Source organism: Mus musculus, chromosome 18, assembly GCF_000001635.26.
Source record: "Mus musculus strain C57BL/6J chromosome 18, GRCm38.p6 C57BL/6J".
NCBI lineage: Eukaryota > Metazoa > Chordata > Mammalia > Rodentia > Muridae > Mus > Mus musculus.
Genome location: NC_000084.6, coordinates 35,345,304 through 35,365,329, shown reverse-complemented (window position 1 = coordinate 35,365,329; position 20,026 = coordinate 35,345,304). Strand labels below are relative to the sequence as shown.

General features: G+C 42.7%; 1 protein-coding gene across 6 annotated transcripts in view; it reads left to right on the top strand.

The window, feature by feature from the left end:
• The window catches only part of Sil1 (endoplasmic reticulum chaperone SIL1 homolog (S. cerevisiae)), a 232,995-nt gene that overhangs the window by 134,061 nt on the left and 78,908 nt on the right, over positions 1 to 20,026 (top strand). For all 6 annotated transcript variants that reach the window (XM_030250634.1, XM_011247043.3, XM_006526365.4 and 3 more), the window contains one exon: positions 16,570 to 16,690. In XM_030250634.1, coding sequence (XP_030106494.1) covers positions 16,570 to 16,690 — 121 coding nt within the window. The remainder of the gene's footprint in view (positions 1 to 16,569; positions 16,691 to 20,026) is intronic.

Sequence of the window (20,026 nt, the reverse complement as noted above, 5' to 3'; positions counted from 1 at the left end):
GGAGCCTAGCATGGTCTTTTGAAACTTCAAGCCCACCCCCAGTCCTTCAACAAGACCATGCCTCCTAATCATAATCCTTTCATATAGTACCACTCCTTGGTGACTAAGTATTCAAATATATGAATCTATGGGGGCCATTCTTGCTCAAACAACCACACATTATTTACCAATTTTTAAGGTAATTAGTCATGGTCCCTAGTTATCCTCTGAAGGAAGAGAGTCCATTAAGCTTTTTCCTCTTGTGAACCCAAACATTTAAGCATATCACTTTATTTCATCAGTTATTTTGAAATTATCTATGTGTTTAGCTACATGCACTTGCATGATGGAGATTGCACCCAAGGTCTCATACATGCTAAGTAAGTACCCTACCACTGAAGTTTAGATTGCCCCATCTTTTATTTGGTAAAGGTTTTCAGGTAGACTCTGTTGATGTCACCCTTCTGCTCTGGTCATTTTCTTGCTATCAAGTGTGGGTTGATATTCTAGGCTCACCTCGTCTATTTCATGCCTTTTCTCTATTAAGCCTTGATATCCTAATAGGAAATGATACTTTAAGAGTAAATTTTGCTAGTAGGATAGCTCTTTATAACCATGTTGGCCATAATTTCTAAGCCTTTTCTTTTCCATGTACTAGTAAAATCATAAGACATGTTTGGTTTATTTAAATGGACTTCCTACTTACATTCAGAACTGTAGGGCCTTCATTTAATCTCTTTGATGTTAATTTCTTATCTAACATATTAAGTCTTGATTATGAACATAGGAATTATACAATTAGAATATCTAATAATTACTCATCTGCTCTCTTTTATTCTATGTAAGAGTTTCAGAATGACAATACTACCTCCTCTGATAGGATTATGGAAAACAGCTTGAAGCTCTTTGTGTGTGTGTCTGTGCATTCACATTGTTTTTAAGCAGCTGTACTGAATTGAAATTGTCAGTATGTATTTATGTACTTTCTTTTTAACCCTCATTTAATCTCATTTCTACAAATATGTATAAGTAATGCTCAGCACCAGTCCAAGTCTGGCTGACAGCATTATGTTCCCTGACAAGTTCTTTAGGCAGGGCTTGTTGAGACAATGTTACCCATGTTCTTGTGTGTAACTGTGGTGTTTATACTCAAGTGGCTGGCCTCTCATTTGCTTTCTTTAAATACTCCCTCTCCTGCTGGCAGTAGGCTTTGCTGTTCAAACAAAAAAGGAAACAGAAATCACTCATGACAACCTAGTTTTCTTTAAAAGTAACTATTTTTCTTCTTAATACCCCAATTGTTTCCTTTAAAGTGCAGTGATTTCCAGAATATGTCTTGTTAGGCATTATACTCAAATATGCATTGTTATGTTTTAAATATTTTTCTTAGTTTAGAAAAAAAGATTTTAAACTAGAGGAAAGTTTCGTTACTCATTTCATGTGAAATGAGATTTCTTAAGAAGTATGGCTTTGGGAATTCTCTTCTCCTGTTTGGATTGTCTTCTTCCTGCCCGATCTCATTTGCCTGTCTTCATTGTTTTTCATTTTCTAACAGATTTTTTTTCTATTCTTTTTTTTCCCATTTGCTTTGTAGTTTTTCCATTTTTACTCCTTTTCACTGATTTAATCTTGAGAGAACATTTTCTGTTATGACTCTTACTTCTGGTACCTTTTTGACCTTTATCTCATTTCTAGGTTTTGTTTTTTTAAGTATTGTTTATGATTTTAAAATATCTTTGTGAACTTATATCGATGTTTGCATTCGATGAACTGTAAGTGGAACCCCCTAAGTCAAATGGACAAATAGTCAGATTTAATATTGCCAGATGCCCAAAGCATTTTACTAATGTTTACCCTTCCTGATAAGGGGTTGTGAAGAAGCCCAAAGTATGTGTGCTTATGTATGTACGTAGAGAGAAACTTACATTGCTCTTTTAAGAAAGAGTGAAAGATATGGACCTTCTTCCTAACTGTTGACTGACATATTTTTTTTTCTAATTTATTACTTTATTTTTTTATTAATTAGGTATTTTCTTCATTTACATTTCCAATGCTTTTTTTTTTAACTGACATCTTCTTGAACATTAGCAAGGGTGTTGGCAATTGAGAGGACAGCAAAGAGAATAGAAGAAAGAGTGAGGGGCTGCTGGCAAGGCTGTCACTCGACTGCAGCATCTGGAGGTGTTGGTACAAGGAGAAAACACATCAGTTTAGTAAGGATTGGGTGTCATGATTGCCTTGGGTTTGTTTCCCAGGATGCTGGGGTCACTGCAGAGATTTGATATCTCTTTTGCAGATTTTAAGTGGAAGGGTGAAGGAAGGTGCCATGGAGATGATACCTTGTGACATGGTGTACTGTATGAATTATCATAGGGACATAAAAGTACATAATAGGTAGGGTGTCCATCATCGAACAACAGCTGCAAAGTTCATGCTGGATGCTGAGGCCCAGGGTGTAGATACCTGTGCAGCTGCTCTGATGATGGTGCGGAACAGGTGGTTGTCAGAAGTGTGTACACCAGCAGGCTTGCTGGACTGCTGTCTCTGTGTCCACTGGACTAGAATATCCCAGCCTCCTTGCCCAGGCTTGGGTGGACCCCTGCCAGCACTACCCAGTGAGGAGCAGAAAGCTGAAGTGGGGCAGCTGTTTTCTAATCTCTTTGGTTGGTTGTTACAAAACTCTCTTAAGCTTGTGGTTGAACTGAACTTACTGGAAACATGAAACTTCTCCCCTGATGTTGGCATTTAGTCATATTTAAACCCTTGCCCCAGCATTGTGTAAGCTGTGCTGCTGGGTTTGACCTCTTCGATTTTCAGATAGGTTGGTGACCAACAGGAGGCTGTAATACTTTTCAGGGTGGTCTTGGCTTGGCATATTGAGCTTATTTGTTGCTGTCTCGTTTCGGATATCCTGTAGCTTTCATTGGTATTGATTTTCCCCCATAGCCTTATTAAGGCAGTTTGGCATGAAAATATTACAAAACCATGTGTTTACTTCTACTCTATTGAATTAAGCAGGTGTTTGCTGAGAACTCTTAGCAGTTTGAGCATCTATCAGGGCACTATCCATGCCTCATAGCTGGGAAACCTGATAAGTCAAGCAGAAATAAGGTAAAAGCCATATGGAGAGCTCTTTAACATCAGCTACACGCATCTCCTGAATACTCCTTCCTCTTGTGGTGAACTTTAACCCTGTCAAACTGATGCCATGATGCCTCCTCCGTAGATGGGCCACAGATCATCAGTCCAAGGTGCTAGACTAACAGAGCTGTTGAGTGGCAGAGCAGCATCCTCAAAGCTGTTCCCTTTGCCGCCTCAGGTGAACAGTTGCTCAAGTCATCTATGCAGCTCTGTGCTGCAGCTCTGTCTAGGGAAACAAGCAGTGCAGATGGGAAGAAAGCGTAACTCTGTTGAGTAGCTCTCAATACCCACGGTCCAAGCTATTAAAATAAAAAGCAGCAAACTAGGATTATTCTCATTCATATTCTCTCTCTCTCTCTCTCTCTCTCTCTCTCTCTCTCTCTCTCTCTCTCTCTCTCTCTAACATAGGTGAAGGAAGGCTAAGTTTATTGGCCTCATTTTGTTGTTCAAGGTGCCCACAATGGAAAGGGGTAAGGATTGGAGACCAGCTTTTTATGGCTGCCTTTTCTATTACTGCACCTGTTGTTCCACCTTCCTTTCCTCTTACTCTGGCTTGTACCCCAGGAAGCTGGGAATGGGGAAGGGGGGGGGGATCCTTTGTGGATAATCTAGGGGAAAATTCTACTCTAGGCATTTTCCCCTTCTGGTCATCCCAATGGATCTCCTTATTTTGCATTGCTGAGAACATAACAAGCAGAGGGACTGGGGAGACTCTTGTGGTAGAGAAATTGCAGAGGTCAGTAGTACTTGATACTATTTTGAAATAATTCCTAGAACCATGTTTGGCCATGGAAGTTACAAGTGCTCTAAAGAGAACAATCAGTGCCAATCATGAAGACAGAATCCCTGGGGATTGATGTAGTGGAGGGAGGAAAGAGATTCAAAATTAAATTTCCATACCTTGGCACTTTGGTCTTTTAACCTTCTTATTAAATTATGATTTCTCCTTTAGGAAAACAAATGAGGACAAAACGCATGTTTAGAATGCAGCCTTTGTGTTTTACATTTGATAATGAGCAGGTTTAGTACTGTTTGGTTCACAGTCAACCTGTGTTTAAAGTGTCAATTAACCAATAAATATTATGAGAAACAAGAGTCAGAAATGGTTGTGTCACTCCCGCTAATGAGCTGCTAATGAAATTGTGCCTGGGTGGGAATGGCATGCACTGTGGAGTCCTCAGGAGTCTCCTCTGGAAAATGAGCTACTGCAGAACCCAGACCCTGTCCAGAGAAGCAAACACAGTTAACTCCTTCACTCCCAGGTTGTCAGGTTTTCAACTCTTCATTATGAAGTGAAGCTTGTTGCTACAGTTCAGTTGTGGTAAAAGTTTTTAAATGGTCTTTATTTTACTGGATAGTTTAGAAGCAGGCTTAGAGGCCAAAAGAACCATGCTTGTGTAGCTGTAGTCCCCACTGCCTTGGATCTATGGGTGATTCCTCTCCTTTTTTTTTTTACTAAATTTCCTTAACTCCAACACTCCCTCTCTGCCCCTCCTCCTCCCCTCCCACTCCCTCTTTCCTTTCTCCTCTCTCTCCAGTGAAGTCTGAGTAAGTTCAGGATACTCTAAAGATGAGGGAACAAGGAGTGGATGGGAAATGTATCTTACAAAGAGATATGGCAGTAAATGATAAACACTACCAGGAAAATAGGTACCCAACATGAGTGTAAAAGCCCATGTGCCCAGCTTACAAGGCTCCCGGCACATGCTAATCTTGCTTGCCTAGTCTTGTAAGAAAGGGAAGAGATGAGGGCACAGCAGTGAGCTGGCCAGGAACTAAGTACAGGTGCATTATGGGCGGCTTTGTCTTCCTCATCTCCTTCTCCTTTGTTTTACTCCTGAAATTATTAAATGTGGGGCTGATGCAAAGGTTACTATGTGTGCTTAAGAGTCAGATGCCTCTGTGTGGCAATGCTTCTGGAACAGTGGCAGAACTCATTGCTTTCCTTGTCCTTATTGCTGCTCAGTCTTCTTATTCCATATCCATTCCCCAAGTCGAGGCTCTGTTGTGCCTGGGCAGACAGAAAATAGCCTGATGACCTTTTGCTTCTTGTGCTCCCAGCTCGTGTTTTTTAGACAAAGCCTCTCACTGAACCTAGAGTTCACTCTTTGGTTAGATTGGCTGGCCCATGAGCCTCCAGGATTCTCCTCTCTCTGCCCCTGCCAATGCTGGGGTCACAGAAGCCCATCACCACTCCCAGCTTTTTATGTGAGTGCTAGAGTCCAAACTCAGGGGATCATATGTGCACAGCAAGTCTTTTACCCATGGAGCCATTTCCCAGCCCCAACAAGAAATGGTCTAAGTAACTATATAGTATTTGTCCTCGGAGATTGTATTAATGAGGGTTCTCTAAAGGATCAGGACTGTTAGAATGACTGCCCGTTATATGGATTGCCAGGAGAAGGTGTGGCCCCGATTTAGGGAGGATCTACTGACCTCACATGATCCAGATTTCAGGTGGGTCTCCCAACCCTAAATAATCCAGTTAACTAAAAGTTCCTCAATAGTTGTGCCTGGCAACTTGGGTTTTGAGTTAGTTCCAGATGTAGTCAAGTTGACAACCAAGCATAGCATCATAGAGATGCTTGCCTTTGTGAATTCTGTGAGGGCAGAGCTTGGCCATCTGTCAGCCGTGGGTCTGGAAAGGAGACATTGGTTTGGGCGCAGCATTAAGGTTTTAGAGGTTTTTTGTTTTTTTGTTTTTTTTTTTTTTTTTTTTTCTGGGAAAATGATGAATGTCGATGAGAAGGCTCTTTCAGGGGCTTTACTGCGGCCCAGAGAGCTCTGAAGCCAGCTCAGCCCTTGTAAGGCCTCGTGCAGAGTCTAGATTCTATGACTCAGATTACAAAAATAAAAAATATCAATTTGATGCAATTTTTTATTTTACTTGGTTTGACGTTGTTTAATTCTTTAAAAAAATGTGTCAGGATATCCACAACCCAGAATATCTCATTAAGTGTTTGTTGTTTCCAAAAAAAAAAAAAAAAAAAAAAAAAGTCTGTTTGTAATTCATTTAAAAAACAAGAGCACAAAGTACAGTTTAGGGTTCAGTGCCCGAGAGATCTGTGCACACTCTTCAGTCACTTGTTCAGCTTGTGCCTTGGAGACAGAGATGCTCATCTGTGTGCAGCCAGAGACCTTGCCAGGGCTTGTGTGGAGTTTGAATAAAAAGGCAAAGGCAGGCGGAGAGGGTTGTGGTAGTCATGGCAACCAGGCCTGGGATGTCTCAGGGCTGACCAACCCTTGTTAGAGAGTTAGTGGCGGGTGAAGCATGCAGTGTTACTTCCCATGACATATTCTTTCTATTCCTTTCTGTCTAGTGTGGCAGAAGGCCTACTGTGTGCCCTAGAGCTGAGCCTGAGATATGCACCCAAATAATTGGTCCCTGCTCTTCAGAAATTCAGTTATTTAATGAGAAGATTTTACTCTTAATATACACTTGCAGAACAAAGTCTGTGTTTCATCTGGGCTGACATTTATCTTCTGGGGGCTTTCGGTCGCTCTCCTGAAGTACATTTTACTTCTGAACACTGAGTAGTTTTTTCTCATTTGTCCTCTACAAAGAGAGAAACATTAGGAGAAGCAGATTCTTTTTATTTGATAAATAAGAATGCAAAGATTCAGCCAGGCATAGTGGCATACGCCTTTGATCCCAGCACTTGGGAGGCAGAGGCAGGTGGATTTCTGAGTTCTCGAACTGAGTTCTGAGTTCTGAGTTCCAGCCTGGTCTACAGAGTGAGTTCCAGGACAGCCAGGGCTACACAGAGAAACCCTGTGTCAGAAAACCAAAAAAAAAAAAAAAAAAAAAAAAAGAATGCAAAGATTCAGAAAGATTTGGTTAATTTCACTGGCTACCCCTGGGTAGCAGAGTTCCAGGCTCATGGCAGTGTGGTGTGTCTTGTCACAGGTGGTCAGTTGTCTTTTTAAAATGCATGGCTTATTGTTCACACACCAATGAAATGGAAACAGCATACAACAAATTAATTTAATAACTGAACAGTCTCGCACTAAGTGACATACCCTGCTACCAACACTGAAGGCAGAACTCTCTTGCTGATAGTGAGTAGACATGCTAGGTCAAAAGCCCAATTGCCAAACTGCTTAGTGGGCCACTTTGTCTACATGTACTGGTGGGAGGACGGAAGAGGGGCTCCTTGCAATCGAGTTCCTTGAGCAAGAAGGAAGCTATCTGATCAAGGCCTCAATTGTGCTCAGCCAGCTCAGCTAGAATCCCAGACACTCAAAAGTCACAAGGTCAGAGCCTGGCCAATGGTAGGCTGGTGTGAAATAGACTCACTGGAATGGCCCCTTATACCACCATGCTGCTAAAGTGTGTGACCGTGTACCCTGAGTTACAGTGGAGACCAGCATCTGGGGAGCTGCCTGGAGTCGAGATTTTCAGGACCTGTAGAGGCATATCTTGTTCCTGTGGTTTTGGTCCCTGCTTCTGATTGGAGCAGGCAGTGACTCCTAAGCATTGCTCTATCTTGATGTCAGCATATTGAGCTCAGGGCCTCCATCTTTTTTTCCTCCTCCTCCTCCCCCTCCTTCACCTCCTCCTCCTCCTTTTTTGTTGTTGTAAGTATTCATGACATACAGCCAGTGGGGCCACCCTTACAGCTTTATGCCTCTGTATCCAGGTTTAACTAGAAACCCCTGCAGTAGAGAATCTCTTAGCAAGAGCCCACAGAAAGAACACACAGACCTCTTCCCTCATGAAGCCACAAACAGCAAAGCATCTGTTAACAGGCAGGCACAAGAACATCCATTTTAGCTGGCACTGTGTCTGCTGAGGCTGGGCAGCCAGGTGATGCCACAGCCTTATCGTCTGAGGAGGTCCCTGCAGTTGAGAATCCATGAGGGACAAATTTAAATCACTGGGTCCTAGGAAGGGCTAGGACAATACTGAGTCAGACAACATTTGGGGTTTTTTTTTTTTTGTTGTTTTTTTTAAAAGATAGATTTATTTATTATATGTATATGAGTAACACCAGAAGAGGGCATCAGACCCCATTACAGATGGTTGTGAGCCACCATGTGACTGCTGGGAATTGAACTCAGGACCTGTGGAAGAGCAGCCAGTGCTCTTAACCACTGAGCCATCTCTCCAGCCCCGGACAACATTTGTTAATGGGTGAAATGTATCTTTTCCAGCAGTGACAAATTGGCACCTGTGGGCTGAATTCTATTTATAGTTATGTTTTGTTTAGCTTTCAGATGTGCAAATTTGACTGCATGTGGAACGGGCACTTTTCATAGGCCCTACCATTCCCTGTGTTCTGACAGATAACCCTTCTCACTCATCTCTTTACCAACCTTCCCCCATAGACAGTTGTCTCCTTCCCCTGGCCTCACCTTTTCTTGTCTGCTCTTCTCCTAGGTGCCTCTGCCTAGATGCTTCATGGTCTCAGGCTTCCTGACTCTATTCTCTTGTCCTTCCCAGAACTGCCTTCCTGGGACTGTTTCTAGGCTCTGAACTCAAAGGTCCTGGCCCCTGGAAATATTTGCAGTCATTAGATTACATCTGATAAACTGATTGCTATGCAGGGATTAAAAGGACAGAACTTTTTTTATTTTTTATTTTTATTTATTTTTTGAGACAGGGTTTCTCTGTAGCCCTGGCTGTCCTGGAACTCACTCTGTAGACTAGGCTGGCCTCGAACTCAGAAATCTGCCTGCCTCTGTGACCCAAGTGCTGGGATTAAAGGCGTGCACCACCACGCCCGGCAAGGACAGAATTCTTTATCTGAGCAAATAAAAAATTTCAACAAGTGTATTGAGAGATACTTCTTATACCATCAAGTTCACTCATGAAAAGTAAATGGGGAGAATAATTCCCACACACCCTAGAAAGACAGGCAGAGTACAGGGGCAGTTTCTAGTCTATGGTGTTCCATGGAGCAGAAAAACTTCAAAAGAAAATTCTGCGGACCAAAGCCTACCTCTTACTTTGCTGAGTTAAAGACTTTAGTTTAGAAACAACCAACTACCATCTGTCTTCATCATTATCACATTTTGCAAAAGGACATTTTAATACTAAAAGGAATCATTATTAGTTGTTCTTAATTCCCATGTTTCCGAACCATTGGGGTGAGATGCTGGTGTAAAACAAAATTCTTCAAAGCTTGGTGGCTTAAAGCAACAGTAAGCCCTTTTATGTAGCTTCAACTCTTAGAACTAATCTTAGCTCAGGTACCCTTCATATACCCACAGAGAAGCAGGTAAAGGAGCCAAGATGGAGAGGGGTGGTACCACAAAAAGGAATGTAAATATCAAAACTGAGCCACCTTGTCTTAGTCAGGGTTTCTATTCCTGCACAAACACCATGACCAAGAAGCAAGTTGGGGAGGAAAAGGTTTATTCGGCTTACACTTCCATACTGCTGTTCATCACCAAGGAAGTCAGGACTGGAACTCAAGCAGGTCAGGAAGCAGGAGCTGATGCAGAGGCCATGGAGGGATGTTCTTTATTGGCTTGCTCAGCCTGCTCTCTTATAGAACCCAAGACTACCAGCCCAGAGATGGTCCCACCCACAAGGGGCCTTTCCCTCTTGATCACTATTTGAGGAAATGCCTTACAGTTGGATCTCATGGAGGCATTTCCTCAACTGAAGCTCCTTTCTCTGTGATAACTCCAGCTGTGTCAAGTTGACACAAAATTAACCAGTACAATCCTCCATCATGATCAAGTAGGCTTCATCCCAGGGATGCACAGATGGTTCAATATATGGAAATCCATCAAGGTAATACACTATATAGACAAACTCAATACACTATCTTGCCAAAAGCAATCTACAGTTTCAATGCAATCCCAATCAAAATTCCAACTCAATTCTTCACTGAGTTAGAAAGGGTTGGCAGTTTTGGAAACTATTTGCTTTACATTGTATCATTAAATGTATTATAAATGTATCACAGATAATGAAAGCCAGATTTCTCATGGCCAGAGAAATATAGATAAAGAAAGTAAGGCAGAGGGTTCTGTTATGTTAGATTAGAGTCTGTAGTATCAGTAAAAAAAAAAATGTAAGTTTTGAAATATGTATAGGTAAGGGCTGGTGGAGTGCTTGTCAATCATGAAGCACTGTGTTCAGTCCCCAGCACAACATAAAACAGACATGGTGGCACACATCTGCGACCTCAGCATTCAGGAGGAGGAAGCAGGAGGACCAAGAGCTCAAGCCATCTTCAGCTTGGGCTACATGAGACCCTATCTCAAAAGCATGTATACATGGACAGACAGAAATAGAGGTGTGCGTGTGTGTGTGTGTGTGTGTGCACCACACAGATGAGGGAGGGGTCTGTGTCCCTCAAAGGTGCAAGAACAATGGCTCCCTAGAACAAATGAACATTTCTGTCATTAATCTTGATTTCTAAACACTGTTCCCCAATAAGAAATAAAACTTAAGGTGAACATGGAACTTATGGTACCAGGAAGGAAAGAAATATTTAGGAAAGAAAATGTTGTTGAGGACCCAGCTACTTATTAGAATAACCTGAGAGCCAACTAAAGGAGTCCTCCTAGTTGTTAAGCCTGAAACAGTTCAAAGAGGCAGCATAATTACTACTCCTGAGCTATAGAGATGGCTCTGCCACCCAGAGGACCAGCGCTCTGATCTCTAGAACCCAGGGAAATAGGGATGAGCATGGTGGCTCCCCTGCAATTCCAGCCTTGGACCTTGAGGGCTGTGTGTGGGTGGAGGTTTGCATGACACATCCTCCATACCTTGTTCCTGATTTGTGCCCATTTGGGAAGGTTTAGGAAGTGTGATTTCGCTGAAGAAAGTATGTCACCTGGGCTTTGAAGTTTCAAAGAGTCATTTTGAGTTTGCTCTCTCAGGTTCCTGTGTTGTAGCTCCAATTGTGAGGGGTTGGAAGCTTTTTCTGCTGCCACACTTTCCTTCTGAAAGGGACTCTTGTCCCTCTGGAACCATGGACCCCCAAATAAGCCCTTCTTTTGATAAGTTGCCCTGGTTGTTGTGTTTTATCATCGCAATAGGAAAGTCACTAATACACAGGGAATTCCCGAGTAACCTAGCAACGGAGACGATCCTCATTGTGAGCTTTGGGTTTGAGGGAGCCTGGCTTAAAGAGTAGGATGGGAGGAAGATTCCGATGTTAACCTTGGACTTCCACACATATGCAGCCACACCTTTGTGAGCATGCATATGCACATGCATACAACATACAAATTGTATATATGAAAAGAAGGAAAAAAGAATAAAACAAAACCCAGTAACTTGTAGAACTGGCTAGTAGTGGTAAGGTTTGAAAGTGGTCTTTGATTACTTAACACTATTATTAATTTTTCTGTGACTATATAAGATATTAACTTTGGGAAAGGGCATTTGGAGCATGTGGGAACTGTACTGTCCTTTCCATTTTTTGAACAAATTTAAAAATAGCTCAAAGTAAATTTCTGCAGATAGCTTGACAAGGCTTGCTGTAGCTAGACATGGTGTGTCCTCCCTCCAGCCTGTAGTGTACATCCATGTTGGCTTCATGGTCTCTCCTCTCCTTTGGACAGAGGTCTAGCAGTGGCAGGTTTCCTCAGGGTGATAATAGAAACCCAAGGGATACAAGCCTGTTCCAAGTGGCATATGTGTTAGCCAAGGCATGCCCTAAGCCAAGTCCACTGGAAGGTACACTCTGCCCTGAGTTACTGAGTTAGGAAGAAGTACAGGGTCACATGGTACAGCAAAGGGCAGACACTGTTGAAGTATTGCAGTCTGTCACACCTGTTCTGCCCCTGGGTCCTGGCCTGTGACAGAAAACAGAGACAGTCTTAGGGGAGGCGAAGTGTGAAGTAGCTGTCTTTAGAAATGAAGTCTCTGTGGCCTGGGAGCATAAGGTTTGGAATCTGGTCCTATAGAGTCAGTGGTAGGCCAACAGCCCGTGTAGGATCCCAGTCTTTTGCCCCTTGTCTCAGCTTCCATCCCAAGCCCCCCTCCTTCTCAGGCTGTCTTGTGAGTCTCTGCTCTTTCCCTGTGCTTGCTTGATTTGTTTGCTATTTTTCTTCCTTTACATAAGCTAAGAGATGCAGGTCAGATCACACTCCAACTTGGCATTTTTCCCAGCAGGGTGGAAACATTTGAAACGCTGTATTTTCTGTTGCCCCTGCAGCTGCTGCCACAACTGGTTTCATAGATTAAGTGAACTTAACCTGTGTTTTGAGACCGTGCTATTGTGCTTCCTCTTACCCCCTGTGGTGGCTCATGTGAAAAGAGCAATTTTGGAATTTTCTCCAAATAAAGTAATTATTCACATAAGATGCTATTTTCTTCCAGGGCTATCTTAGCACAGTCTAACCTGAGGTCTGGATCTTATTTGTGCTCTTTTTTTTTACCGTTTCTATCTGAGACCAAGATCAGAAAAATTTAAGATCATTGTTGTTATTTTAAGCATTAGTTCCTTACTACCAAGAAAAACTCTTTTTTTCTTCTTTTTTCTTTTCTTTCTCTTTCTTTCTTCCTGTTTTATTTTTTATTTTTTTTCGAGACAGGGTTTCTCTGTATAGCCCTGGCTGTCCTGGAACTCACTCTGTAGACCAGGCTGGCCTCGAACTCAGAAATCCGCCTGCCTCTGCCTCCCAAGTGCTGGGATTAAAGGCGTGTGCCACCACGCCCGGCTTCCTGTGGCAGTCTTACTCAGCAGCCTATACTGGCCTGGAACTCATCATGAAGCCCGGGCTGGCCTGGGACTTGTGGCAATTCCCCTGCCCTTGCCTCACAAGTGCTGGGATTACAGGTATGTGCCATCACACTTAACTCATTAGTTTGAATTCTCTGTCCCAGGCCAGAGCAGCAGCACAGGAGTCCCACAGCTTCCCAGTCGTATGGGTCCAGCCTTTCCCAGGAGCACGGGCACTGTTGCCAGACGAAGCCTGTGCACACGGGGCTCCTTCATTTCGGATGCCTTTCCCCAGTGTGGATGGATCCCAGGCACAGTTCGTTAGACAGCTCCTCCACGGAAGGAAGGATTTCTCTGCCCTGACTTGAGCATCCTTTTGTCAGGAGATCATTAGATGTACTGTAGGTTGTGTGTGTTTCAGCCAGAGCCGCAGATACTCCTTGCTCCAGTGAGTGGCAGGCAGAGGAAGGCACATCCCAGGGTGCTGTTTCCCTGGTGCCTTGGCTGGAGGCAGAGCAGCCAGAGTAACTCAGAATCTGCCACAGTGGTGCTAGTACTGAGACAGCTTCATTCTTGCTGGGACAGTACTCTTTAGACTCTGGGTGCATGTGGCCATCCTGAGAGAGCTTGTACTAAGCTTTTTTCTTATAAGGATTTTTTTTTTTTAGATATTTTCTTTAAAATGGTATCCCCTTTCCTGGTTTCCCCTCTGAAAACCCCCCTCCCCTCCCCCCTCCTCCTGCTCACCAATCCACCTACTCCTGCTTCCTGGCATTCCCCTACACTGGGGCATATAGCCTTCACAAGACCAAGAACCTTTCCTCCCATTGATGACTGACAAGGCCATCCTCTGTTACATACGCAGATGGAGTCGTGGGAGCTCTGGGGGGGGGGAGGCGGTACTGGTTGGTTCATATTGTTGTTCCTCCTATGGGACTGCAAACCCCTTCAGCTCTTTGGGTCCTTTCTTTAGCTCTTCTATTGGGGACCCTGTGCTCAGTCCAATAGTTGGCTGAGAGCATCCACCTCTGTATTTGTCAGACACTGGCAGAGCCTCTCAAGAGACAGCTATATTATGCTCCTGTTAGCAAGCACTTGTTGGCATCCACAGTAGTGTCTGGGTAGATTGTCACTTCTTATTTAAAGGTCTTACTATGTAGCTCAGTGTGTCCTCACACTCACTGAGTAGCCAGGCTATCCTTAAACTCCAAAAATCCTGCCTCAGGCTCTGAGTATTGGCATTACTGGCATTATTACCATGTCTGTTTTCCATTTTGTGTTCCTGAATCAAACTTAGTGCCAACATGCAGGCTATCCTCTGGCCGAGGAAACAGAGGCAAAATCCAAGTATTAGGACGGACTGACTTTCTTTCTTTCTTTCTTTCTTTCTTTCTTTCTTTCTTTCTTTCTTCCTTTCTTTCATAAAAGTTCTCAATCATCTCATGCTTTTACCTCCTGAATGCCAGTTTTGGAAGCACTTTTTTTTTTTTTTTTTTTTTTTTGGTCAGAAACAATGGTATCTCAATTGCTGGGCACAACTAGAATCCTAATCTTATAAGCCATATTAAACCTAATCCTTCAGTGTCAAATCCACCAGGATTCATCATATAAGCAGGGAGACACTAGTAGCTACATCTTGCCCTCTCACTATCCCTGTCCAAAAAGGCCCTCACTGTCTCCTTTTTTCTCTCTTCCTCTGTCCAACCTGGAAGTCCTGCCTCCTTGCCCAGTGATTGGTCCCTTTATTCATTTGAGGGAAGGTTCAAAAGAAGTCATCTGAGTATGTGACTCATTCCTTGTTCCAGACAATCCCTCTTGGGATATCAGAATTAACATCCAAATACAGGCATCACCAGGGCCATCCACAACACTTCCCCCTTTCTGTTCTAATAAGAAACAACACTTTTCTCTCAAATATAAATTGAGCACACTATTACCATTTTGTAATTTATAAAGTACAAGATAGACCTAACAGTTCGTCATTTTTGTCAATAAAATAGAACACTGTCATGTGCCCTAACTAAAAGACTTATAATTCTACACCTGACTTATGTCCTGGCTTTAAATTATATGCCATCTGAAAACCATCCTCTCAAATCTGTTCTCTCAATGTTAAATAGCCTGGGTTGGCTATGAGATTATAAGTAGTCTTTCAACCCTCTCAGAAATCTGAGAGTGACGAACACTATCTAAAGATACAGGAAGCCTAACAGAGCTTCCAGAGCTAAGACAAGTTGTAGAGACACCTGCCTACCCATACAGCCCCAGTAAGTCAGGAAGCTGGAGCATCAGTCTTCAGCCTTCTGGCCCAGGATCATCTGACAGACCTTTGAAAAACAGGGAGCATTAAGGACTAGGCTATTTTGTCTCAGCAGCACTAAGCTGTCCTAACCTATAAACTGTCCAGGTCTGTACATAGTACAGGTCTAGAAGCATCATTTTTGCTTCAAAAAATTTCCAGTTACTAAAATGTACCGTCTATGAAATGTTCAATCCTGCAGCCATTGATATTCATCTTTGTGTGGGATGTTATGGTACGGGACTGTAATCTCAGCACTTAGGAGGCCCAGGCAGGAGGATCAAGAGTTCAAGGCCAGCCCGGGATACATAGTGAGTTCTAGGCTAGCTGGCTTACATGATGAGTCTACATATAGTTTAAAAAATTATTTTCTTATGCCTAGAAAATATTATTTTTGTATTCCTAGAGGTGCCATGCAGGTCTGTTGTGTAGTAGTTGCCTGGTAAATGCATTTTCTGTGAATGATTGAATGAATGAATATAATATTCCACTTGTACTATGTGATATTGCATAGTTGCTTGTAATCTATCCCTGAGTACTTTCGTGCATTCATACACATAGCCCATCCATTCAAAACACTTGTTTCCCCCACTAATGGATCTGTTCCTCTGAGATAAGTGAGTGTAGTTTTTCAGTTTCTCTTAGCTCTGCTACCTGCTTCCTTGCCTTTTTGTGTCTTGCTGCCTTCCAGTAGCTACCTAGCTACCTATGTATGTATGTATGTATGTATGTATGTATGTGTGTGTGTATTTATTTTCATTTACTTTTTTTTTTGAGGCAGGGCTTCTCTGTGTAGCCCTAGAACTGACCAAGCTGGTCTTGAACTCAGAGACATCTCCCTTTGTTTACCTCCCAAGTTCTAGGACTAAAGGCATGCACCACCATGCATCCTGGCTTCCTTTTTCTTATTCATAACGGTTATTGGCCACATATTTTATGTACCTTACAGGCTGCGGAAATCCAAAAAGAAGACATACAGTTCTGTGAGCAGGGAAAGGAGATGCAAAAGAGCTTGGAGGGTGATGAGCTACAATGCTTACTAGCATTGTAGGATATTTTGGATGCTGTAGGACTGCCTTGGGAGGGGCAAGAAGGGTGTTACAGAAAAAGACAATAATGTCTTGATGGTTAGTTGAGGAGTTACACACCATTTTCCCAGTGCATATAACAACACAGCTTATTTGCCAAATTCACAGAAGATACAAAGCACAAAGTAGACATGATTATCACATTCTCATAAGCAGATGTTGATCTTGAGATGATGACCACCTTGCCCTGGGTCCTACAGATCTGTTATAACAGTAAAAGGAATCAGTGTGAACAGAATGGGGAGAGTCAGGAGAGAGAGGAGGGAGAGAGAGAGAGAGAGAGAGCGAGCTCTGGGTCAAGAAGGTAAACTGGACATGGTACTCTGACCTGCAAGAAGTGCTCAGTCCTTTTGGCATGTTATCCAGGTATTCTACCCCAGTGTTCTACCAAGGTTCCTCTACCCCATGCAACTTTTCTCTTCTTAACTTTCAGGTCAGGCTGTTCCTGCAGGATCCCATGTGCGAATGAACCTACAGACTGGAGTAAACGAGGTGAAGCTCCAACAAGAAGACAAATTTCAAAATAATCTGAAAGGATTTAAAAGAGGCAGAAGGTAGTATATTGTTCTTAGGACTGGGAGGCTGAGTGACTACATTGATTTGGAAATACTAGCAATGCTACCCAAATTCATGAGTGGCCAGTTTTTGTTTTCTTGTTTTTTGGGTTTTTGTTTGTTTTGTTTTGTTTTTGAGACAGGGTTTTTCTGTGTAGCCCTGGCTATCCTGGGACTCAGTCTGTAGATCAGGTTGGTCTCAACTTCAAAGATATGCCTTTGTCTACCAAGTGCTGGAAACAAAGGCATGTGTTACCATGACCAGCTATGCGCATTATAATTTTTATTTGAGATTTAACAGTGTAGAATTTGTGATAAAATTGTCAGGGTTTTATGGAAGTTTGCCTCCACAATCTTTGGAAAGAACTATCTTGCAAAGAAAATAGATCTTTTAAAAAGGCTATAGGGGGAATGCTTAACCTTCTTTAAAAGAGAAGCTGTTTCCCCAGTACTTTAAGAGCACCCATTTGAATCCCAACAATTAATGCGCTGATTACAGATGAGTCATCTATTCATTAAAACAAGCCTGTTAGGCCTTCTGCTTTGCAGTGATACTTCCTTGGTGAACAATAAAATTGCTTTTAAAAGTCTTTAATTCAGACTAACTTTTCCTCTTGTTAGTCAGTGTTAAAATAGGGCTTCCTCGTGGTATGTGAGTAGAAGCCAGCACATTCCCTCATGGTTATAGGTTTCCTAACTTTTTAATAACCAGTTTGAGGGATTTGATTTTAGAGAATTAACAGTTTCTATTTTTCTTCCTAATTGCCTTGAATTAACAAGTTTTTCTTGCTTGGTATCTCCTGAATGAGAAGAAAGGAAACTTGACGTGGTTGGCAAGGACTTCTAGACCCTTTTTCTTGACGAACCTGACCAAAGGTCATGTGTTTGTTTAGTTAAGTTACTCACCCTACAAAGCAGCATGGCAGATCTGGGCAGTTTTTACAGTTAGAAAATTCTAATCTATGTTACGATGGAGACATTTGTTGTCATCCCAAACTGGGCAAGTTCTTTCCTTCTCCCCATCTCTGTTTTAGGCCTGTACTTGCAGTTGTCCAATTCATACAATTGTTCCTGTCTCATAGTCACATAAGAATAAACAGATATAATTCTACAGCCGTGCTAACCTTTTTCTGCCTCCAGAAGGCATCATGCACATAAACTTCAGTGACTCAAGGTACTTTGAACTCTCACAGGTAGCTGAATTCTTAATTTTAATGAAAAAGCCAACCTCCAGTGTCTGGAGAATATTGACCTAGGCCCTTGAATAATGCAGAGGTGTTGGTTTATTGTTTTGTGCGCCCTGCTGACAGCAGGTCTACAGTAGGAGCACTCACTGGGTGGCCCTTGCTCCCTTGAGAGCAAAAGCCTTCCATGTTGGATGTAGAGACACCGCAAGGAGACACACTTGTTCCAGTTTTCCTCTTTGCTTTCCTCCTTTGGACTGTTTCTGAGAGTGTTGCCCTAGAATGGCCTCTAGGATATGCTGGGACATTTCCTCTTCTCTCTCAGCTGTTAACAGCTTTTCTGTCCCAGCCTCCCCCTACCTTCTTCCAGTTCTACTTCACAATATCTTCCTGGCTGCTCAGCCGTGGCCTGGGAGCAGAGGCATAGGAGCCAGCATCCAGAGAGCAGCAGTTATCTCAGTTATCTTATGGTGTGCTTTGGAAGGCAAGGCTTGCAGCTTTCTATCAGCTTTCAGGTGAGGCAGTAAACCACTGTGCTGCAGAGATTAGCTTTTCACTAGTCCTGTTGGCTAGGTTGCTACTTAGATCTGTAATGCTTGTGGGCTCTAGGCCTATGCAGAGATCTGCCTTAGGGTTGTCTCAGAGAGTGCTCTTGGCACTGCCTGGCTTCAAGCATATTTTTAGTCATAAAAAACATAAAAGTTTTATTTTTCATCCTGTCAGAGTCTTCATAGAACAAACGTCTCTTTGCTTTGGAATCTTCTTTGAAACCTCCTTCTACATTAGAGGAAGGAAAAATAACCTTTACTGAATCTGAGCTGTACCATCTTGGGTTGGGCATTTGCCGTGCTGTGTATGGTGCAGTGGTGAAGAGAGGTGCCCGTGACAAACTGTTTCCTGCTGCACTGATTCATTTCACAAGACTATGGAGTGCTTGTGTGCAGGCAAACAGCAGAAGCAGATGCAGTGGTCGCCTCCATAAGGTAAGTGGAGGCCTTGTGCAGGTTGGCAGGCAAACAACCAAGAAGATAAACATATGAGTAAGATCATTACAAATTATAATAAGTTCTAGAGAAGTGATGAGCCAAGGTAATGAGTCTCTGCAGGAGACCATGTTAGATAGGGTGATTTAGGAAGGAAGGCCTCAGCAACATATTTGGACTGAAAGCTAAAGAAAGAGAATTCAAATCCTACGACGAATTAGCCTTGTAAGTTTAGGAATTATAGCATTTCAGGCAGGTGGCACAAAAGGGACCCCAGGTTTGTCAGGTTTTTGAAACAGGGAAATGATTCAAGACACAGGAGTTGAGACTGGAGAGGCAGACGCGTGTGAGATGGTGCAGTGTGTGGAGCATTAGGGAACATTCTGAATGGTATCAATCACCTTTAATTGTAGTAGAATGGACCAGAGCATTTTAGGCAAGAAAGTGACTTAGGATAGTTTAAGAAATAACCATAGTATCTGGATAAGAGACTGAAAATAGGGAAAGAAGAAGCAAAAACCACCAGCATGCTATTTCAGTAGATCAGACAAGACATGGAGAATGGGTGAATTTAGATAGTTTAGCAGTGAGCTGGAAGGACTTGCTGAGTTGGGTGTAGAGATGGAAGGATGTGAAGAAGACTTGGATAGACCTCATTTGGGTTTAAGCCCCTGGGTGCTCAGAGATGTTTTTTTTTTTTTTTTAAATAGAAATGTAACAGTTGTGCCAAGTTTTTTTTAGAGATAAGTATCATGAATGATGTTTTTATTAAATAAGTTTGAGGTATTTGAGACTCACTTGATGGGCTAGCTGCCTGACTTAGAGGGTAAAGGCATTTCCTGCCAAGTCTGAAAACCTGAGTTTGATGCCCAGGGCTAGTGTGGTGGAAGGACAGAACCAGAGAACCCCTGAAGAGTGTCCTTTAACTGCCACATGCATGCCATGCACCAAACCTGTACCATAGTTTGTTGCTTTTAGCAACAAACATCGGAGGCCAGAGAAGGAAAGTTAATAACTAGCCAATTTCCCCTTTGCTGTGAGCAAACACCGAGAGAAATGAGGAATTTCTTGTTTGGGCTCAAAGTTTCAGAAGTGTCACACTATCATGGCAGGAAGAAGCAGCCCCAGGGCATGCCTCCCTCACAGTGGCCCTCTTTCTTGAACTAGGA